The 17,404-nt window shown below is 54.1% G+C and overlaps 8 protein-coding genes across 8 annotated transcripts; 2 read left to right on the plus strand and 6 right to left on the minus strand.

The window, feature by feature from the left end:
- Window positions 1-20: 20 nt before the first annotated feature.
- On the minus strand, window positions 21-641 carry CLUP02_18284 (infection structure specific protein; the record flags this gene model as incomplete). Its single annotated transcript, XM_049297186.1, has 1 exon — window positions 21-641. One exon carries the CDS (start codon window positions 639-641, stop codon window positions 21-23), a length of 621 nt encoding a protein of 206 aa, XP_049138410.1.
- A 1,324-nt stretch (window positions 642-1,965) lies between these two features.
- CLUP02_18285 (short-chain dehydrogenase) lies at window positions 1,966-3,027 on the minus strand (the record flags this gene model as incomplete). Its single annotated transcript, XM_049297187.1, has 3 exons — window positions 1,966-2,141; window positions 2,203-2,425; window positions 2,482-3,027. 3 exons carry the CDS (start codon window positions 3,025-3,027, stop codon window positions 1,966-1,968), a joined length of 945 nt encoding a protein of 314 aa, XP_049138411.1.
- Window positions 3,028-3,717: 690 nt separating this feature from the next.
- On the plus strand, window positions 3,718-5,349 carry CLUP02_18286 (uncharacterized protein; the record flags this gene model as incomplete). The annotated part of the gene is made up of 1 exon (XM_049297188.1): window positions 3,718-5,349. The coding sequence occupies one exon, from the start codon at window positions 3,718-3,720 to the stop codon at window positions 5,347-5,349; it is 1,632 nt and encodes a 543-aa protein (XP_049138412.1).
- A 423-nt stretch (window positions 5,350-5,772) lies between these two features.
- On the minus strand, window positions 5,773-8,664 carry CLUP02_18287 (coatomer WD associated region; the record flags this gene model as incomplete). Its single annotated transcript, XM_049297189.1, has 5 exons — window positions 5,773-6,808; window positions 6,859-7,022; window positions 7,070-7,485; window positions 7,534-8,503; window positions 8,647-8,664. The coding sequence occupies 5 exons, from the start codon at window positions 8,662-8,664 to the stop codon at window positions 5,773-5,775; spliced, it is 2,604 nt and encodes an 867-aa protein (XP_049138413.1).
- A 994-nt stretch (window positions 8,665-9,658) lies between these two features.
- On the minus strand, window positions 9,659-10,846 carry CLUP02_18288 (mannitol dehydrogenase domain-containing protein; the record flags this gene model as incomplete). The annotated part of the gene is made up of 1 exon (XM_049297190.1): window positions 9,659-10,846. The coding sequence occupies one exon, from the start codon at window positions 10,844-10,846 to the stop codon at window positions 9,659-9,661; it is 1,188 nt and encodes a 395-aa protein (XP_049138414.1).
- A 2,623-nt stretch (window positions 10,847-13,469) lies between these two features.
- Window positions 13,470-13,796, minus strand: CLUP02_18289 (uncharacterized protein; the record flags this gene model as incomplete). The annotated part of the gene is made up of 1 exon (XM_049297191.1): window positions 13,470-13,796. The coding sequence occupies one exon, from the start codon at window positions 13,794-13,796 to the stop codon at window positions 13,470-13,472; it is 327 nt and encodes a 108-aa protein (XP_049138415.1).
- A 1,042-nt stretch (window positions 13,797-14,838) lies between these two features.
- Window positions 14,839-16,320, plus strand: CLUP02_18290 (uncharacterized protein; the record flags this gene model as incomplete). Its single annotated transcript, XM_049297192.1, has 5 exons — window positions 14,839-15,000; window positions 15,159-15,372; window positions 15,432-15,492; window positions 15,558-15,703; window positions 15,815-16,320. The coding sequence occupies 5 exons, from the start codon at window positions 14,839-14,841 to the stop codon at window positions 16,318-16,320; spliced, it is 1,089 nt and encodes a 362-aa protein (XP_049138416.1).
- A 44-nt stretch (window positions 16,321-16,364) lies between these two features.
- CLUP02_18291 (uncharacterized protein) lies at window positions 16,365-17,299 on the minus strand (the record flags this gene model as incomplete). Its single annotated transcript, XM_049297193.1, has 6 exons — window positions 16,365-16,416; window positions 16,490-16,631; window positions 16,691-16,794; window positions 16,885-17,040; window positions 17,100-17,172; window positions 17,242-17,299. 6 exons carry the CDS (start codon window positions 17,297-17,299, stop codon window positions 16,365-16,367), a joined length of 585 nt encoding a protein of 194 aa, XP_049138417.1.
- Window positions 17,300-17,404: the final 105 nt, after the last annotated feature.

The raw sequence follows: 17,404 nt of genomic DNA on the forward strand, positions 1-17,404 counted from the left end.
CAAGTATGTCCATAACCCTTTTACAAAAACGCGGCAACACCGACAAGACCAGCGGCAACGGCAGCGGCTGCGATCATGCCGGTCTGACGGGTTCCAACGTTGACGGGAACCTGCGTTGGGTTGTTACGGCCGCTTGTGACACCGGCACCTGTGCCAGCGGCAGCTCCAGTCTTTGTCTCGCCGGTAGACTTGGGAAAATCACCGCCAGCAGCCGTGGTCTTTGGTGCAGAAGAGCCAGACTCCGTAGCACCACTACCGAGTTCCGCCGTGCAGAGCGGGATCTCGGTCTCAAACTCGGAGAGAGTGGAGCAAACGGACACTGCCGACGCGATCGAGGCCGAGTTGGCGTCGACCCAGCTCAGAAGCTCCGAGGTATAGCTCGAGTACTCGGCGCTCAGCTCCGCAGGGACAGTGATGCTGCAAGGGTCGGTTTGAGGAGGAGCAGTCATCTCATAGGAGAGAATCTTGGGAGGAGGAGTGGGTGCGTTGGCGTAGACTGTGCCTAGGGCATTGAGGCATGGGTCGGCGGAGAGCTCAGTCTGACGGGGAACGACATCGCGACGGATGCGGTCCGGTCTGACGTCGAAGACGGCGGTCGCTGAACCGGCCAGGACGGCGATCAGGGCGGTCTTGGTGTACATGTTGTGGGAAGTGAGTGTGAGATCTGGTAAAGACTGTGAGTTGAGATATACAAATGAGTACCAATGGATAGGTTATGTTGTTGGAGGAACGGAATGAAGTTGATGAGGACGTCGGGTTACCGAAACTGCGGTTTTCATCTCAATAAATATGAGAATGAATGAAGACGGATCGCATGCCCCTGGACACTACTTTGGTGTAGCTTAATTTCAAGCATGAAAATAAGGATTCCTGGCTTCAATCCGCTGCCACCGTCCACGACCGTGCTCTCTACCTAGTGCACGCAAACGACTAGAAAGCTCAATCATGGGGAAGACAAGCTTCATGAGAAGTGAGCTGGGTGCCGTCAAAGCGGCATGCCGATGACTGACGGCGTCATCCTGGCTTTTGAGAGGATCTTAGCCATGGCTTATGAAATGGCAACAAGCCCTTCAGCTAACCCGAACTACTAAAGGAGGATGACTTGCAGCTCATTCGAAGAAACGTTTGGCTAAAGAATACTTGTTCAACCTGGCTCTAGTTTCGTTTCGGTGCAAGGCACTAAGATAGCCAAATCAGGGGAAATGGCGTAGCTAGTGCTAGAAGATGTTTTGCCTAGAGCTATTTTAGGTTGTTACACACTACTCAAGAGGCCTAGATGGGAGTCCAAGAAAGGAGATCGGTAATACCCGCCTCTTGTTTCTCAGAAAGGAGGCTTACTGGCAAACAGGCTCACTGTAGTTAGTCACGATGCTTCTCTAAATGAATCTCACTACTGTCACTTGAGGCCTAAAACGCATTCTAGACCGGTCGCAAACCTCGGAGTGCTTTACACTGGCAGGCAAGAGAAATTTAAAAGAAAAATAATGATCGAACTGTGTCTTGTTGTGCAGGTGAGTGATCCGTCACAGGAGTGTGACTTGCGAAGTTCTACAGATGGGTTGGCGAGAGCCTCTATCCTCGTTAGCCGAGTAGCTACATATTGGCGGCCCGTGAGTGTGACTCGATGCAATGAGAAGGGTCACGATTTGAGAAAAAAGGTTTCAACGCCACCATATTCAAACAATGTTCCGGCCTTACGCCAACTGCTTCTCTGGTATTGAAGCTTTCCCAGAATGCCAACGACCTGGCAGTCCTCGGGTCCCCGTGGCATTCTTCGCGACTCCTTCAATCTTGCCCGTGCGCACGTGGACTGAAGCTAGATGAGAATATTTCCGAATGGCATTGCAAACTTCTGGGGAGCATATCAAGCGATATTATAACGTGAAGATTGAATGGAATTCAGTGTAGTCTGTCTTCGTATGTCTATTGCTGCCCCTGTCTTGACCACGAACTCGAAAGGAAAACCTATTCCTGGAGTCCAACGACGCCGACCTTGAGGTAGTGATCGTTGTTCTGGATCTTCTCCCCAATCACGCCGCTCTTGAGCTCATCAATATCCCACTTGGCCCAGACAAAGCGGCCATGCAAGAAGCGCGCCTCCTCAGATGCGGCCCAGACGGCAAAATTTCCAGCCAAGTCAACTATGAGCCAGACATGATTAGCAGGTGCACACCACTTTCTTTGATCTCGGACTACACATACCATGATCAAACGGATAGATGTCCTCGGGAATCCCAGCGTTCTTGAAAGCCGAGGTATGCACCACACCCGGGTGGAAGTTGAGAACCTGCATCTTCTCGGGAGGGGTATCCTTGGCAATCATCTGGATCAGCATCGTTCCTGCGTTCTTGCTCGCGCTGTAAGCAGGCCAAGGGCCCGATTTGGTAAAGTTGTGACTAGCTTCCGTAGATACGTTGACGAGGAACTGTAGCCATCCTGTCAGTTCTGACTTCCGTCACGCACTGTATTGAGCTTGCATACCTTCTGGCGACCTTCGCCATTCTTCTGCTTGTAGAACTTCTCAGAGAGATCCAAGAGTGAGCGGACGTTCATAGTGAAGGAGCTCCAGACCTCATCTCTCCCAAGAGACAAGATGGGCCCATGTTCCGAAACCTTGGCGGCATTGAGAACAAGGACATCAAGGACGGTGCCGTCCTCTTCGAAGCCCTTCCAGAGCTTCTCGACGTCTGCGAGGTCATCTACGTCGCTGGAGTATCCGTCGAACTGCACCTGGGGAAACTCCTTCTTGAGCTCCGAGACTGCCTCGTCAACGAGGTTCCGGCGGCGGCCGAGAATAATGATGCGCTTGGCATGGGCCTGCGCGAAGCCCTTTGCGATGGCGAAGCCGATGCCAGCTGAGCCGCCAGTGATGAGGACTGTTCGTCCTGCCTGGGAGAGCTCTGGGCGGGAAGGGAAGATGGTTGGGTAGGGCTTTTTGTGCTCCTTCTTGGTGAAGGTTATTCCGGTCTCGTAGATGGAGGTGGAAGTCAGTGCTGCAAAAGCGGCGGCGCCAATATCGCTGTCCATGTTGAGAGTCGTGTTGAAGGTTTCTTTGATGTATCTATAGGGGGTTTAAGGTGTTATTGGATTTGATGTGATGTCAAGATTGAAGAAGCTGATGATCTGGTTTCAGAATCTGAGGGATACATCATTTGGCAGAATCATCGCAGTCTTATATCGTTTCCCAGCACTGTTGGTAGCACAAACACCAGCCCTTCATTCTCACCAATTCAATCAGCAAAGACGTGATCAATCGCTCAACGTTGTTGTAGATCCATCGTTTGTCATCATATTAGCCATCGAAAAACCTTTTGGTGGCTAAATCCGTTCAAATCCGACGTGCCCAATCGCTGCAGCCGGGAGGTCGAGTCCGCAAACCACCCGCACAGAATTCCCGCAAGTTTCCCGCAAGTCTTCCGCCGAAAACCCGCAAAACCCGCACCGGCGCTGCGCGGTGGCCCCACTCCGTACATTGCTTACGGCGTCCCGAGCCCGCGCCTGGGTTGTTAGCGCTGACAAATGCCGTCATCCTCTCAACTCAAAGGTTCTCCTGCCCGGTCTCTGCTTCAGCAATCATGGTCTCGGATCTGTTGCGAGATCGTTGTGATGACAAACACGGCTTAATACAAACCAAACCACATTTTGACGGCTGAGCACCTCATTTGATGTAACTCGAGCAAAGCGCCATTGTCGACCCAAGTAAGCAAGCATCGAGAAATGACTCGCCTCTCCAAGCAAAAGGCATGCATAGCATGCACAGAATCCAAACGCCGCTGCGATAAAGGCCTACCATCATGTTCCCGCTGCGACGACCGCGACGTAGACTGCCACTACCCCGTCACAAAACGACGCCGGCGGCCCGAGACCTTCAAGCCGCTCCCGTTTTCTGACCCACCGGCACCGGCCCCGGCATCGCTTCAGCAGCAGCACTCCATCCCGGCAGCGATGCCAGATACGCTCCTCTTCGACGCATCTCCTCTGACAAACGGCATCTGGAGCATGCCCTGGTCAGACCTGGACTTCACCACCCCAAACCTCCCTCTCTCGCCAGCAACAGCCTTCTCCCTCCCGCCACCAAAACCCGCAACATTTCCGCAGCAGCAGCTACATCATGAACCATACATCACCAAACCAGACTACCCTCGCCTCAAATCCTCCGTAGCCGCCTCCCTCGCAGGAAGCCAGTGGTTCCTCGCCCCCCAAACATGGAGGATAGACCACTGGCCTGCGCCCCCACGCGACGCCTACCCTGTCTCCGTCCTGGCCAACTTCACTCGCGGTCTGCAGGCCTGGGTCCGGCGGTGGGTGATGGACGGCCACAACCCCTTTATCCACCGCAGTCTTCACACCGAGGGGAATCACTTCCCATCATGCGTCCAGGACGCTTTTGCCGCGGCGTCGGTGTACTTCCACAAGACGTCTTTGAATGAGGCGTTTGTCCATCGAATCTTGGATGAACGCGTCACGGCCCTGCTGGCAAGTCAGCCCGCGGTAGAGGGCAATGACTCCATGTCCGTCCCTTTACTCGAGACGAGAGATCATCTAGCTCGCGTGCATGCCCTCTACGTCTACACCATCATCCGCCTCTTCGACGGCTCAGTAAGCCTACGCGCCGCCGCCGAAGAACACCTGCCTACCCTAGATCTCTGGTCAAAACAACTATGGGAATCCGCCCAAAGAGACGCCGACACTCTCTACAGGAGCCAATGCCCCCCCTCAACATGGAAATGCCAAGCACAAAGGGATTCGGACCTAGCAGACCAAGTCACAGCAAACACCAACGCCGCCAACGCCGCCAGACCAGGGAGAAACAGTAACACCGACAAGCCCAATCACCCAAAAGAAGAAGTATTCAACCGCGATCTCTGGACCTGGAACCTCTGGGTCCTCTCCGAATCTGTCCGCCGCACCTGGATCATCGTCGTCTGCACCCTGGGCGTGTACAACGCCCTCAAGGGGAAATGGGGCGAGTGCTCAGGCGGCGCCCTCTTCACCGCCCGTGCGGGCCTCTGGGATGCGCCCTCGGCTCCGCGATGGGCGGCGCTCTGTCGAGAGACGCCCGGGAAGGGGGCCAGGACCGGGCGAGGCAGAGGTGGTACCGGTACCGGAGTTGATGCTGCTGCCGATCGTCCGGGGGCGGAGTGCAGCGAGGATGATGACGCCAACGGCTGCGGCGATCGGAATCTCTTTGTGCCTTCTCTTGATAGCGATGGGCTACTTCATAACACGGCCGCGGCGGATGTTGATGAGTTTGCGAGGCACTTGTTTACATGTATCTGGGGTCTCGACCGTGTTGAAGATTGGGCACTAAGAACGGCTTCAGAAGGGGAGGTGAACTTGGTTTATTGAGGTTGAACGTTGTGGTTTCGGGTAAGGCGGACTCAATGTGGCTAGGACTTATCTGCCATGCCCTTTAACAGAAGGCCATGGATGTCAACAGGTTTGAGATCATTACTGTGAACGACATGGGCGATATTTTCGAAAACTATCATTCACGTCAGCGTGTGTGAGATATGCTCCTGACCACAGACTTCGAACCACGACTACTGGAACATCATTACTTCAAAGACTTCATGTTATAATATACTTTTACATACGGATCTACTGGCGAGACTGTAACGTCATGACACAAAAACATCTTCCATTTATTTGCAAGGCATGATCATTACCGTCAACGCCCGTCGAGGCAGGGCCATTCGACATCTAGGCCTTTTACGATCCCCGCACCGTCCCTAATCAAATTGCGTTTTGAGATACCGAGCACACGGCTACCTACTCCTCATCCTCTTCCGCCTCGGCCATCTCCTCGTCGGCGTCCTCATCGGCCCCGTCTGCCTCGTCTGCCTCGTCTGCCTCCTCTGCCTCCTCGGCCCCCTCGGCCTCCTCAGTCGCGTCTGTTCCGTTGACCTTCGTGACCTCGGCAACTTGAGGCGCGGCGCCACCCTGCTTCTCGAGTTGAAGCCACTCGTCCCACTCGGGGAACAGGTCTTCGTCTTCTACCGGAGCACCGACCATCTTGGCGACGCGGCCCTTCTTCCCCTTTTCGAGGCTTTCCTTCCACTCCTTGACGACATCTGCCGTCAGACTAGGCTTGTATGTTTGCGAGAACAAGACAGCCTCCGCTAACCGTCCAGTCTTGGTAAGAATCTCCACGCAGCCAGCAACGTCGCCTAGCAGCCACTTGCAGCTAAATGCCACGTTGTGAGCGCCGGCCTCTTGCGCTTGGTCAGAGAGTTTTGACAGGCCACTGCGGTCGGATGTGGAAGAGTAGAGAAGGAGCAACGAGCCAAGGTCCTTCGCATGTGTAAAGCACTCTTGCGCCACGGCGACCTGCCATCCGGCAAGGGCAGCGTCTCCGACTGTCTTCCACTTGTGCTCAACATCTGCCTCTCTCGCCAACTCGAGAGCAGTATCCAACTGACCCAGTCCGAGAGCGAGGTCAAACTTGTGTTCGGGATCGGTAGCAACCTCCAGGGCAAGTTCCTTGTGACCCTGTCCCTCCAAGAATCGCGCGATCTTGTTGAGTTGGTCTGCAGGAATCGTGTGCAAGAGTTCTTGTGCAGTCTCCATATCGTCACGAAGAACCAGAGTCTGGTACTCGAGCACAGGCAAGGACAAGGAAAAGGAGGTGACACCGACGTCCTTATCAGCCAGGTAGATTCTTGAATCACGCTGGATGTAACCCAGGATGTACATGGACTGGTCGAAGTGGGATACCGTGTAAGTCTGGTCGCCCACAAGGTAGTTCAACCGGTTGGTGCTGTTGGTGTATAGGAAGCAATCTCCAACCCACTCTCCGGTGCGAACACTACTTGAGCATTAGCATCTAGTTGTTTGAGGCGTAGACAAACCGCTTACCTCTCGTTGATGTCCGTGATGACCTCAAAGGCGGCCTCGACACCATCTTCGTCAATCTGGTTGGTTTGGACACCCTCGACGTAGGCTTCGCGCGAGAAACGCAAGACGTAGAAGGTGTCTTCGCATGCGAGGGCAACCAATTCGCCGCTATCAGACCAGTACACCTATTCAAATTAGCACATGGACCGAAGCAGCGCAGCAAGAAACCAACCTCTCTCGGCTCGACCTCAATGCGTCTGACCAGACCACCGGTCTGCCAGTCAAAGAATGAGATACCCCCTTGGCCCTTGACACCAAGAAGGACACCTCCAGTCAAGCCTTCAGCCTGGAAACCGACATCGAGGCCACCCGCCTTCTCAACAAAGTTCTTATACACCTTGACGCTGGTTGCCGACTCTCGGATGGCGAAGTCGTTGGTGTTCTCCTTGGATGCCCAGACGAAGTCCAGCGCAGAGCCAAAGGCCTTGTTACGCCAAGCGAGAGCCGTGTAGATGATGTATTCTCCGTCTCCGCAGACTGCGACAAATCGACCATTCGGGTTGTGTACAAGGGTCGAGGGGTACACTTCGCAGGTACCGAGCTCCTTGACAGGAAGGGAAATGGGCTCGTTGTCCTTGATCGAGGCATCTAGTGGTGTTAGCAAAAGGTGTGGGGTTCAAGCTCGACGCAACATACCTCCACCCTTGATAATTGCAGAGACGACTTCGTTGTGGCGGGCCCACACAAGCTTTCCTGACGCATCCATTGACACGGCTGGCTCCTCACGACCCAGCTTCACAACGACAGCACCATCGTCGAAACCAACAGCTACGCCTTGCTTGCCCTTCTGGTAGGAAACGCACCATGCGCGCTCCAGGCCATAGTTGAGAGACTGCTCGAATCGGTATGTATTTGCGTGCCATATCCTAATGGTGCCGTCTTCGGAACCGGAAATGATGACTGGCAGCTCGGGGTGATAGCATGCGAAAGAGACGTTGTTCGTGTGGCCCTCGAGGGTGGCGATCAGAGATTTGGTGGTGTAATCCCAGACCTTGACGGTGCGATCGTCGGATGTCGTCAGAAGATAGGGCTTGTCAGAGTGAGGGTAGTAGTCGACGTGGTTGACACCCTTGGCCTCGTGGGCCTCGAGAGTGAAGTTGGGCGTCGCCGAGCCGAGACTCCAGATCTTGACAGTACGGTCAAGGGATGCGGAAGCGAAGGTGTTGGTATCCTTGGGGTTGATGGCGAGGCCCATAACGTAATGGCCGTGGCCCTCAAAGACTTGGACGCACTTCCAGCCCTTCTCCCAATCCCAGAGCTTAATCGTCATGTCATCGGAGGCGGTCAGCACGAAAGGTTGTGTCGGGTGAATGGCGATGGCGCGAATGTAATCGGGATGGGCCTCGAAGGAGGTGATCTTCTCTGAGGTGTTGTAGTTGTATACACGAATCTGAAAGTCATCGGAACCGCAGACAATCCAGTTCTTTCTTGCGACGAATCGGCCGGCTCGGACAGGGACATCGGTGAGCTCGAAGGTCTTGACGATCTGCTGAGTCTCGTATGACCAGATGTAGACATGACCGCTGTACAAAGTCGTAAGAATCCATGGCTCTTGAGGGTGAAAGTCAATGCCCTTCACCCGCTCGCTGCGGGCGAACAATTGTCGCTGGAAAGAATAAGTCAGCTACCCAGAGCTATTCAGGGGACGACAGGTCGGCGAGAGCTATGCAGCTGCAGCTCTGGCTAACCCAATAGCTCTTGCTCGACCAATGCGCAGAGCTGAGGAATTCCATTCGGTCTGGTTCGTACCTTCACGTCGACCTTCATGTTGACGACCTATGCCTGAATACCAGCAAGGGAGAAAGTTGAAGGAAAGGTGATGGTGTCCTCGAGAAACGAAGTGGGGGAAGAGTGGTTCTTGCGCTGGATAGGACACCTAAAGGGGAATCATACGTGGCAGTCCGACTAATTCGAGAAAAGGAGAGAGGATTAGCAGAAGCCGCTGGAAGCCGGTCGCGGAGGAAAGAGTCGGGGAGCCTCGTCAGCTAGTGTCGTGGGAATTGATGGCTTCCAGAGCTTTGGCAGGCGCAATTTTGGCCAAGTCGGTATTTCGAGCTTCAACAGATGTGTCCCTACCGTCGCCAGGTTCAGGAGCTGATTGGTGCCTTAATGATGTGGCTTTTGCCTAAGGCACATACATTTGAGCCACGTAAACTGAGGTGCCCTTCAATTGCATCGCTTATCTTATCTGACAGCCAAAGCCACACCCACATCATCAGCCACAACTCAAGTAAGGTGTAAGTGGCCACACACCAGCCTCTCACTTCCAGGCTGCGGTATATACCTTACTGAAGTAGATACCTGGTTTCTGAATCCCCTCAGAAGGCAGTCGGTAAGAATTTGCGGCGACTCTTTTTCCATAAGGAAGTTTACATGCAACTTTGACATTTGGGATTCAAGCAGAGTCTGCCGAATTTACTTGATGTACATTTATCATATGCAAGATCCATGGACAGCAACTTAAGCACTTCTCCCGATGTCGCATACACACCCTTCACCAGTTTATTTTCATAAGTGATGCACGGAGTCACAATTCGCGGTTCGCGAGGCAGATGGGTTCTCTTGTTTGGAAATAGTGTTTGAATTTGTAGCTCAGATCTATTGATCTTGATCCTACCCTTTAACTCGGGTTTGCTCAGAAATTGCGCTAAACCTGCGCTCTCTTAGTATCCTCAAACTCCATGCTTGTCCCAGTGATATATGCTAAAACGCCGAAAGAATCATGCCCGTCAATCGTTACACATCAAAGCTTTCCGGTGAGTCATTCCTCACTGTCGGCCTGGACCTTGCGAACAACAGCAGCCAACATGGGGTGAATCTTCTCCGAAGACTGGATGCCACAGATCTTGGTAACAGCCTCCTCGGGGGAATTCTCAGACATGAGCTTGGAGAGCTCCTTGCTCTCATCATCACCCTCAACGTCCTGGAAGCGGAACGCCATCTCAGCTGCGCGGAGCAGAGCAGTGCAGTCCTCACCCTTCTCGGCAAGCTCGGCCGCGGGGCCGACGAAGCGCTCCTTGCGGCTCAACTTGCGGAGAGGCGCGCGTCCGACACGCTCAACAGCGTCCTCCAAATGGGGGTTGCCGATGCGGCGAATGATCTTGGCAGCGTACTCACGCTGGGCCTTCTCGTCGATGCCGTGCTTGCTAATGATCAGGTTGCTGGTCTCCTCGAGAGCCTTACGAACCTCGGCCATGATGGCCTTGTCCTGAAGTGCATCGTAGACGGTGCGCTTACCGCGGTTGTAACCGTGGTAGGCAGCAGTAGCGTGGCCAGTGTTGACGGTGTAAAGCTTGCGCTCAATGAAAGGAGCGAGCTCATCGACCCAGTTGATACCCTCAATGCTGGGAATCTCCTCGAAGGGTGTACGCTCGACTACCCACTCGTAGAACTTCTCGAGGGTGACGTCGAGACCAGCATTGGGGTCCTGAGCAGGAACGATGCGGTCAATGGCGGAGTTGGCGTACCGTGCACGCTCGTGGTGGTCCTCCAAGCGGTGGGCAGCAGTGTTGCGAGGGTCCTTGATGTGCTCAGCAAGGGTGTCGGTGGCGCCAATAGCGTTCTCGCAGGCAATGACAGAGATGGGTGCCAGGTCGCTGGGACGCTTGTCAATACCCTTGGCGATGACGGGGGCGATAAACTTGAGGATGTTTGGGCCGACGGAGCACGTGACGACATCAGCCGTGGCAATCTCCTCGACCAGCTCTGCCTCGTGTGTTCTTGAGTTGATGGCGCGGTAGTTTGTAATTGTGTTCTCGTTGGTACCCTCAGCACCGACCTCGATAACCCGGTATGAAGGGGTCTCGTTCAGCTTATCAATGAGAGCATCGGCGACGTCGGCGAAGACGACCTCGTAGCCGGAGTTGTGGAGAAAGCAGGCGACGAATCCACGGCCGATGTTGCCGGCGCCGAAGTGGACGGCCTTCTTAGTGAATTGTTGTGTTGACATGTTGGGCGTGTGTGTAAGGTGTGGGTGTTGGAAGGGTGGAGTTTTGCTGGATATAGTTTAGGAATAGGGTAAAAGGCGATTGTTTGGAGCCTCGAAATGTTTTGGTTTATCAAGATCGCTCAAGATCGAGTATGTGAGTGGGATATTGAATGGAATGGTGAGAAGAAAAGCCTGTGATCAAAGGGGGGAACAGGTTGTCTTTATAATCTGAGCGTGTCGCCTTCACGAGAAGGACCACGACGATGTAATGGACGGCGAGTGTGTCTGGGAAGGCACCATGGGATGGCCTTGACGTGTGAAAGGCTCATTTACAGTGGGGGCATCGGCTGGAAGGGGAAAGCATGAAGGAGTGGAGGGGGACCCATGCAATAGGTACGTCGTCCATGACGGGACGTAAGGATGAGGAAAGGTCATCTCAGGTACTTCTGTGTGGTGCATCGCACATAAAGGTACATCGGGCGCCGGGAGGGCAGGTACGTATCGCCCATGTACTCCTTTATCCCACGCTGAGATCATCACGTACCCGGAGTACTGGGTACATCTGGGCGGGCTCCCACCAAAAGACCTTAGAGAGTCTGTGTCAATGGTCAAGGACTGCCCCCAGAGCAATGACATAACGCCGCATCCCCCTTCAACCCCAGCCATGCCATCATCCCCAGTATTTCCTGGCCTTGCAGCAAATAGACAAGCCAGCTTTCTTGCGTCCATCCCGTCACCTCGTCCACAAGGCTCCGCTTCATTGAAACGGGGTCGGCGCCGCCTTAGCTCTCTGGCTACCGCCCCTTGAGCCAACGAACATGCAGCATTTCGTCAACAAGTACGGAGAACATCCTACAGTCTCCACTGAGGGGTGATTGCAGAAGGGGGCGTGCCGTCAGAGGAAAACACTATGGAGAAAGCAACAATGGGCGCAGTCCAAAGTGATGCAACTGCTGAGAGGGGACAAGGGTACGGAGTGTGGTCCATGGAGGGGTCGCAGACTCGCTGCCCCTCGGCCAGGCTGGGTTGGACTTGGAATGGATGCCGATTGTGGATGAATGGGGGAAAGGCCTTGAGGCACAGGAAAATCAAGAGGAGAAAGGATGTCCGTGGTTTGCATCCTTCGCCAATCATCATGAGCTCTTTGTCGGTTGCCTTTATCCCTCTACCATTGTTGAGTGTTCACTTAATACCTGTTGGTTTGCAGATAGACGGCAGAGACATCTCGGCGTCAGCCACGCCGGCCTGATGACTGTGTCTACATCGCATGTGAGGAATCATCTTGTATTAGCACATGCCTTGCCTTCAAAGTTGCTCCTGAAAAGCTTCTCTGCTGTCTTCGCTTCTGGCTGGTGGGAAGTTATCGGCTCTCATGCCCGTCAGACAACGATAGAACAGGAAGCTCCACTGAATCTGGAAAGGACAGTAGAGTAACAGGTGATGGCAGCCCGGAGAGGCGAGTACCTAAGATACGCAGTAAGGCCCGAAACGGTCATCCGTGGCCCTTCACCAGCATCACATGTGCTTGGAAGTTCAAGGAATAGGTGTGCCTAGGCCTGCTTGTGGTGCTGAGTGTGTATGTCTGCAGGAAACACACACAATGAGGCTTTTTGGTGCCCTGGTGTTCCGGTGCCTTAGCATTCGTTGTATCGCTTCGCAATAGGGTAGCCGAGACATTGATGCTGGCTGGTCCTGAATACTAGGTACTGTGGCCTATCCACGGAGAATACCGTACGCCCGCTGTACTACGTATGGAACCGAACCCCCAGAATCCCTCCATCTCTTGAGAGGTTGTGGTGGATGGACGGGTACGTGGACAAATGGATGGATTTCCCTGCCGGTTCCGTCCGGCCTGGAACCGCAGGGACCCTGAATTGTCAACAGCAAGGTAGTCGACTCGGGACATGTGGCTGGCCGCGGCAACGATCTAATGTGCTATGAAAAGAATTGGTGTTGCCGTTGGCAATAGCTATGGACATCGAACATTGCGCGTGGACTTGGCCGATGCGGCAGGTGTATCGAGAAGTAACAACACCGGTGTATCCAGCATCCGAAAGGGTTGCCAAGGAGGGGTACGGAGTAGTTTGGAAGAGGCATTTCTTCCCTTGTCGTAACATCTCGGATCGCAAATCGAAATCGTGGATCAGTAACCTGCTACCGACAAGTCGCACTACGTTTTGCCAGGGGCTGGTGCCTCCATGGCCTGTTCCTGAATTTCGCCGCGCCGCCTCACGATGAATGGTCCAACGGCCCGCCGAGAGGGCCGAGGAACCGTGGAAATTGGAGAATGCATAGATTTGTTAGAGTGCATTCGCAGGATTCGTGGCAGATGAAAGGGCCAGGCTGCCACTCGGCGCAAGTAAGTTGGCTCAGCGCTATGCAATACCACGTCCGATAATCAACCGGAGACTCGTCAGAGAGTTAGATGAAGGCGGCATTGCTTCGATCGTGAGAGTTGGATGTAGATCAGTGGTCGAATCAGAAGACGGCATCTGGGGCCCCATCCTGGGTGGGCTTGATCATTGATGGCCCCTCCTTCTGTTCTTTTGGCGTGCCCCGCGGCTTGTGCTGGCGAAATGTGCGAACTCAGACTCAGCCATGAAACGGGACGGATTACCGTGGAATCTGGAGCTTGAGGGATAAATTACGGCGGCGGCTGTTCTTCCTCGTCAGGCCTGTCCGCCTGGGAGACCCTTGCCTGGAATGCAGGCCACAAACGCGGGACTGCGATTCGTGGAGGTGTCGACATGGCGCCACTTTGGGGTTTGTCGTCGCCGCGCCCAGGCGATTGGGATCCGCAATTTCTCGCTTTGTTGACGCCGACGGTGACCAACAGGGCCAAGTGCAGCGGAAATTCGGAGAGATGGCCAGCGTGTTTGTAGGGACCTTCGTACGGTGGCGGCAACTCTGTTGGGTTTTGTGGTTTGCAGGCCGGAGGCTGTGGGGTGCCAGAAGGAGGACTGCGGCTCATCAGGACCAGTCATGGCTGGAGAATCCGAGAGCGATAAGACGACAAGAAGTGGAAATTCCGGGCCTCAGCTCAGGCGGCGTTGGTATGCTTCGACTGCTTTTGGCCCGAAGATATGGGGCTTCATCGGCCAATACGGTCCGCCTCGTGAAGGTAGCCCCGTGGTGATGGTTGGACCAGTTCGTATTGTACGGAAGGTGATGGATGGTGCATTTTGCGGACCAGAACCAGAACCGGCGATGCTTGGGCCCAAGGTTTGGAAGGAGAATGCGGTACGGCGGAGGCGCTAGGTACGTACCTCTTTGCTCTCCCCGTGTCCCCGTGTATTCCTCAGGCTGTTGGAGCCCTCCACAGCCCACAGTTGCCGACGAACACCTGCATGAAGGGTGCAACCTCTTGCGCGAAAAAGGGACATCAAGACAAGACGCAGGCGGGACATTTGGGAAGTGAGATTCTGCCTGCGATCCCGAACGCGAGTCTGGATTTGTTGACCTTGGTGAGGATGATTCGTCAACGGGAGAAAGCCGTGTTCCAAGGGCTCAGCTTCGATTGCCCATCGCTTCTCGCTTGCTTTCCTTCCCTGCCTGTGTAGTAGGTATGCTCGGCATGTAATGACTCTTCACTATGATCCTGTTGTCTGCTTGCCGCCTTGGTGATGCCTGGATGAAGTAATCGAGCTGAGCAGTCGATATGGATAGCTGAGTGGATTAGGCCGAGTTGAGCCCCGATAGTCGAATGTGGTTATGCTCATGTTGTGTCACCAAACTGGAGCACGTTGCGTGTGTGTTGAATGCCGTGGAATGACACTTCACGATGATGTCTTGCGGTTGTGGCTGTCTGAACCTGGGATTGCTTGAGAGGGTCCGTCGTGTAGAGGCGAGAGACATCCGGAATCTGCTGGAACATGTACTTCTCCACGTTGTGTCAACCAGAAGATACCTCCACCCGGGCCCAGCATCGTGTTTCTGGTGGGGGTCGTCTCCGTTTCTGGTCTCCAAAGAAAACGGCCCTGCCCCCAGTATTCCTTCTCCTCAATGGCGCAACTATGAAATTACCTCTGTGTCTGGACTCGGGAAAGAACAGAAGACAGACGGCTGACATTGGGTCCCGTATGGAGATGGCACTTGCCCACTCGAGTCGACGAGCAAATCGGCGAATCATCGACAGATATCACAACTGCTCCTTCCTCGAGGTTCGAGAGTCTGAGGTACACCCTTCGGTACCTCCTTCTTCTCTTTGTACCTCGAGTAAGGTACCTGAAGAGGGTACTTACTTGGCTCTTGCCCCCCGCTCCTTGTTCCTTCCCTTCATCCTCTCAAACGGTGGGTCCCTTATCTGTGGAGACGCTTATCCGTCTTGCCCAAGGAAACCACGGCACTCCCGACACTTCCGTTTGCGGTCTGCGGTATCTGGCGCAGCTCTGGCCCGAAATCCCCCGCCCACGCCCGTCTCAAACTCTCGCTGATTCCGTCTCTCCGCCGGCCTGGTGCCCACTGTCACCGACCATGTTTCCCATGTCTTCGGCATCGCAAGCCGCCAGATAACAGTGTTGCGACTCTCGCTTTTGTCCTAACCAGAGGTATCACATGGAGTTGGCATAAATCCAATCATCATTCCTTTGGCTGACTGTACAGGTAGGAAGCATCCTTCGGTCGCGTTGCAGACTGCGTCCGGCTAAGCAACCACCACATCCGATGCTGTGTACCGAACACACAAGATGCCGGCATACCCTCTATAATACTGGTGCATGCGCTCCTCCAACAGGATGCCGGTCCTCCTCTCTGTACTCGCGACACTATGCAAATTACCTGTCAACGTTACAGACTTTGGCTTCCCGGCGGGACCAGCCACAGGAGCACCCAATAGCTTTCGATGCTGTAGTGATACACTCCACGAAACGAGCAACACAGGTCAGGTTGCACTTGATTTATGAGGCTCGAAGCAAGATATTCCTCTTCTCAGCAATGTTGAACAGCTAGCTTAGCCCTAGTAGTCTTCCAGTGGCTGCGTACTGTGTACAGCGAACCATCTCAACACCACAGGGCAGCGAGCGTCTGGCGGCCGGAGGCGCCCATATCATCTTTCATATACCTCCAATTCTCGCTGCCAAATAACTCCCTCGGCTGAAGGCTGGTGTTGTCAACATCATTTTCCAACTGCTGTGCTCTGCTTCAGTCCCTCGTGGCCTCTACTAACGCAGCACGCCCGGGTTAACGCACCACAGGTACGCCAACCCCGAACCACGGCGGCTGCTACTCTGCCACGGCGTTTCTCGCTATCCTTTTTCGGTCAGGTCCAGCAATTTGGGACAGTGAAAGCGAAGCCTAGGAACAGGCACATTTCAATCGTCAAAGTGTATTGTCGTCATCGCTTGCTTTGGCTTCCAAATCATGTGCCAACCACCCGGATACAGGTGCTAGAGACCATTGAGTTCGCATTCATGTCACAGAATGTGCCGGCCCATGGCTTCTCCCGCCCGATGGCCTCCGATTACATCGAGGCTCGATCATCACCGTCATTGCCTTGACAGGCAGTCCCCATGCTGATCAGCGCAAGGGATCCCCCCTCTGCTCAAGTAGCCTCAGCGACCGCGGGGACTACAGCTCGGACGTCCGTCTGAAGACTTAAAATGCATGCTGCGTTTGTTGGGCGTTGTTGTGCATTGCATGGCGCCGCACGGCATGTCTGTCACCAACCGTCCCATGCGTCGACAGTGTAGCAAAAGAAACCTCGCAAACATCTTAAGGGACGGAATGACGTCGATGTATCGCTCCAGCAAATCGAATATGATCTCAACGGTCCAAGAAAGATTGAGTCTATACCACTTTGGATGTTTGGCTATGTATCACATTAGATACTACAGCAGTCGCGTTACAGCTTACCAGACGTTATCCTACCATCGTGTACTACTTCAACTGTGCGCTCAAGCAAATCGGCCAGCCAGTCGATGTACTCCATTTCGAAATAAGCCACCATTGCACAGCAAACCCGCGGGGCACATCTGTGTCCTGCGAGAGAGCGTGCCTTGATAACGCCTGGAATTAATTATCCTACTGGATGGATTGGGCGCCTCAATCCTGGCCCATCTCACGATGTTGCGCTAGTCACAACTTGAAAGTGCCAGTAGTCATTAAGGGAAACCCCAGTAATCCCACTATCACATACGTAGTGTACGTATCCGTACATACGAAAAGCAAAGTCTCTTGAGGACTCCATTGCGGCGGAGCCAGGCACATTCGCCAATTGGCTAGGGATTGAGGAGACTCCTTGAGAAAACGGCATGCAGACACTTTTACGCTTTCTGACTGGACAAGGAGTACAATCAGCAACCCAAGGAACTCAGTCCGACTGCGAATGTCCTCACTCTTTAGACTTGGGTCTTGGCATGCGTCATTGCTGTGGCTTTTCTATGCGTTCACGCCCGCTAGTCCATGTCAAGCCCGCGGACCCTTTTCCCACCAAGACGCTTCTTTGCAACATGACTGGCTACTGGCTTTGCCCGCCATTCTGCACCAGGTAAACCTAGGCATCAAGGGTCTTGTTAGCCTTTTGCGAGTCGCAGGTACTCAGGATAAGGGCCCCTCAGGGTGTGCGATTAGTTCGGAGACCCT

The sequence above is a fragment of the Colletotrichum lupini genome, chromosome 10 (assembly GCF_023278565.1).
Source record: "Colletotrichum lupini chromosome 10, complete sequence".
Taxonomy (NCBI): domain Eukaryota; kingdom Fungi; phylum Ascomycota; class Sordariomycetes; order Glomerellales; family Glomerellaceae; genus Colletotrichum; species Colletotrichum lupini.